The sequence below is a fragment of the Convolutriloba macropyga genome, chromosome 13 (genome assembly GCF_964194025.1).
Source record: "Convolutriloba macropyga chromosome 13, txConMacr16.3, whole genome shotgun sequence".
NCBI classification, from domain to species: Eukaryota; Metazoa; Xenacoelomorpha; order Acoela; family Convolutidae; genus Convolutriloba; species Convolutriloba macropyga.
Genome location: NC_134480.1, coordinates 35029138 through 35031673, shown reverse-complemented (window position 1 = coordinate 35031673; position 2536 = coordinate 35029138). Strand labels below are relative to the sequence as shown.

At 33.2% G+C, this 2536-nt stretch overlaps 1 protein-coding gene across 2 annotated transcripts; it reads right to left on the bottom strand.

Moving 5' to 3' along the window:
• Positions 1-469: 469 nt before the first annotated feature.
• LOC142351765 (uncharacterized) lies at positions 470-1932 on the bottom strand. Of its 2 annotated transcripts, none has more exons than XM_075403913.1 (2): positions 1770-1932; positions 470-1333 (listed from the first exon to the last, which is right to left on the bottom strand). In XM_075403913.1, exons 1-2 carry the CDS (start codon positions 1788-1790, stop codon positions 635-637), a joined length of 720 nt encoding a protein of 239 aa, XP_075260028.1. In that variant the 5' UTR covers positions 1791-1932; the 3' UTR covers positions 470-634. The 2 variants fall into 2 exon arrangements, with proteins under 2 accessions (XP_075260028.1, XP_075260029.1); XM_075403914.1 differs by having other exon boundaries at positions 470-1365; positions 1770-1903.
• Positions 1933-2536: the final 604 nt, after the last annotated feature.

Below are 2536 nucleotides of genomic sequence, written 5' to 3'. Positions count from 1 at the left end.
TTTGAAGTTTTAAAGACTTTGTGCTCTCTCATTCTCTCTTTTCTGCTTTTTTTTGTAATTCTGTGTATTATTTTTATCAGTTTTTTCAAAGCATCCGTGAAATAAATTGTTAAATTTCCTTATAAACAGTTTTATTGAAAATTATTAATTGCAGAGGAATGATATGTTTTTCGTTACCCTCATTTTTTGGTTACTTAATCTGGAATCTCATCTAAACCTTTATTTGCATAGGCTAATCAATTTCCTATCTAAATTTATCAAGATCATATATAATGTAATAAAAAACATTCTTCATTGCAATCATACTGAAAATAAGAGACCAGCTGAAAATGATTTTGAGCGAAATTTCGCTAAATTAAAAGCAAAGTTAAGGCTGTATTATTTGTTGTGTAATAGTCACTATTATCCTAATATACAAATTGTTTGACTGAATTCAAGGTCATGCTTGTACAGATTTAGTGAACGGCCATTCAAAAAAGAAGATTATAATTTTATTGAACTGAAATTTGTACAGTAATTTTTATCATTTATTCAGTGGAAGTTTTTCTGTTGATGGGAATATATCATTTAAATTTCCATGAATTCGGTTAGTTCATAGAAAACAAATTGTATCAAACAATCCATGAATTAAAGTTTAACAGAAATTCATTTTGAGAAGTGCAAGATTATAGTCGCAGCCTTGTCGCAGCCCGCACAGAACTGAATCGGTTCCAGCAGCCGTATAAAAGTAGATACAATCATATTTTTTCCTGAAGTTAAACGGAATATTAAGAGGATCCAATGTGTCTCCGTTCTCAACACTTGCTAGGTCAATCTCGTACACGAGTGGTTTCCATGGTTTAGAGTCACGACATGTAACGAAAAGGTATCCTGAAGAGTCTTCTTCATTGACTGAGTTCGATATCCATACAATGTTGTAAATCACATCTTTTATTCCATTCAGGTTAACTACCTTTTGATTCAATTCCAAATTGTATATATTTGATACAACAAGTTGGATGCAATTGTTCTGTTTTCGCAAAAATATGAAATAATCAAGAGAGGCAATTATTATAGGAGATCGACAGTTGTTTGTATTCATTTGAAATGTCTTGAAAAACTTTTCATTGTCATAAACATGCACGTGATAAGCAGATATGTTCAATTCATGTGCAATGACAAGTTTGTTGCCGAGAGCACACACTCCATTGAGATAACTGCTCTCTGAATGGATACCTCGTAGAATTTTTCCAGTCTTCTTGTCAACTGCTGACGTCACTATGTGCTCACTTTGCTGATAAGTGATGTACATTGTTCCACTGCCACTAATTGCTATTTGACGAATGCCACCTGTCTAACAACAGCTTGCTAGTAAGTTTAATCGATCTGAAGAGAAGGCAGAAAACTTACTCAAAGTAAGAGAATTAACTTAATTGTTCTATTTATGCAGAGAGGTGTTAGTTGGTTCAATTTCTCGTTCAAAAAGATTTTCTATATAAGCATAATAATCAAAAGTACCTCTAGTGAGTTTGATGTCTTGATCAGTACTTGTAGAGTCAAATAAAGTTTGCGTTGACCCAGAACTAATCAGAACTCGTTTTGACTTGGACAAAGCTTGCCATTGTTTCTCGGGTACATGCATTTGTGAGTTAATCAAAATAAGTTTTGAGTCCCTTTATAACACCGAACTGAGGATAAATGAGAAGAACGAAAATTTTTAGAAGATATGCTTTTTTTGGTGCAACGATGAAGTTGCTAGACACCAAAAATACTTGAAATGGGGTACTCACCATTGTTCCACTTAATTTCATGTACTTTTTCTAAAGACAAATTGAAGACATTGATCGCATGATTGAAGTGATTTAGGAAAAACTGCGTTGAAGTTGGGTCGAAAGCACCGCCATATACGCGAAAAGGGAGTGATCTTTGAACTTCCTCTACAGATTCCAACCTTCGCTGAAACAAAATGGTCTACTCAATAAGAATATATACGAAGGTTGTTTCCCTACCTATAACTCAAATAATTAAATTTTTAGGGAATTAAAACTAAGGATAAACAATTGAAAACATGAAACGAACTGGCCGACAGTTGATTTCTTTCATTTGCTCCTTTTGAATTTAATCTCACGATTGATTGCTCAACATATATTGAAAAAACTTTTTTGTTGCTTTGCTTCAAACTTTTTACAGTTCACTGAATAAAGTTCGGAATAAATGAAAGATGAAAAATTTTTGCATGCATAGACGTGCAGTGGATAGTATGACCACTGCCGTAACGGTGAAAATCAGCTTGCGATGACAGTTCCTGGTTTTTAGAGAACAATATTTTAATTTTGAATGGGTTGTTAGGAACTTCTTATGAGGCAACAATTGTGTTGTGTCAAATTCTGAAGCTCGATACCTCTTGAGGAGAGGTAAAAATTTTGACATTAGGAGGCTCTTCAAAAAATGACTTGATACCTGTGGAGTCTGTTTGAAGTTTCTATAAAAATGCTGACCTTTTCACATTTTAGTACACACTCAGAAAACATGCTTTATAAAAATGATGAACTATAAT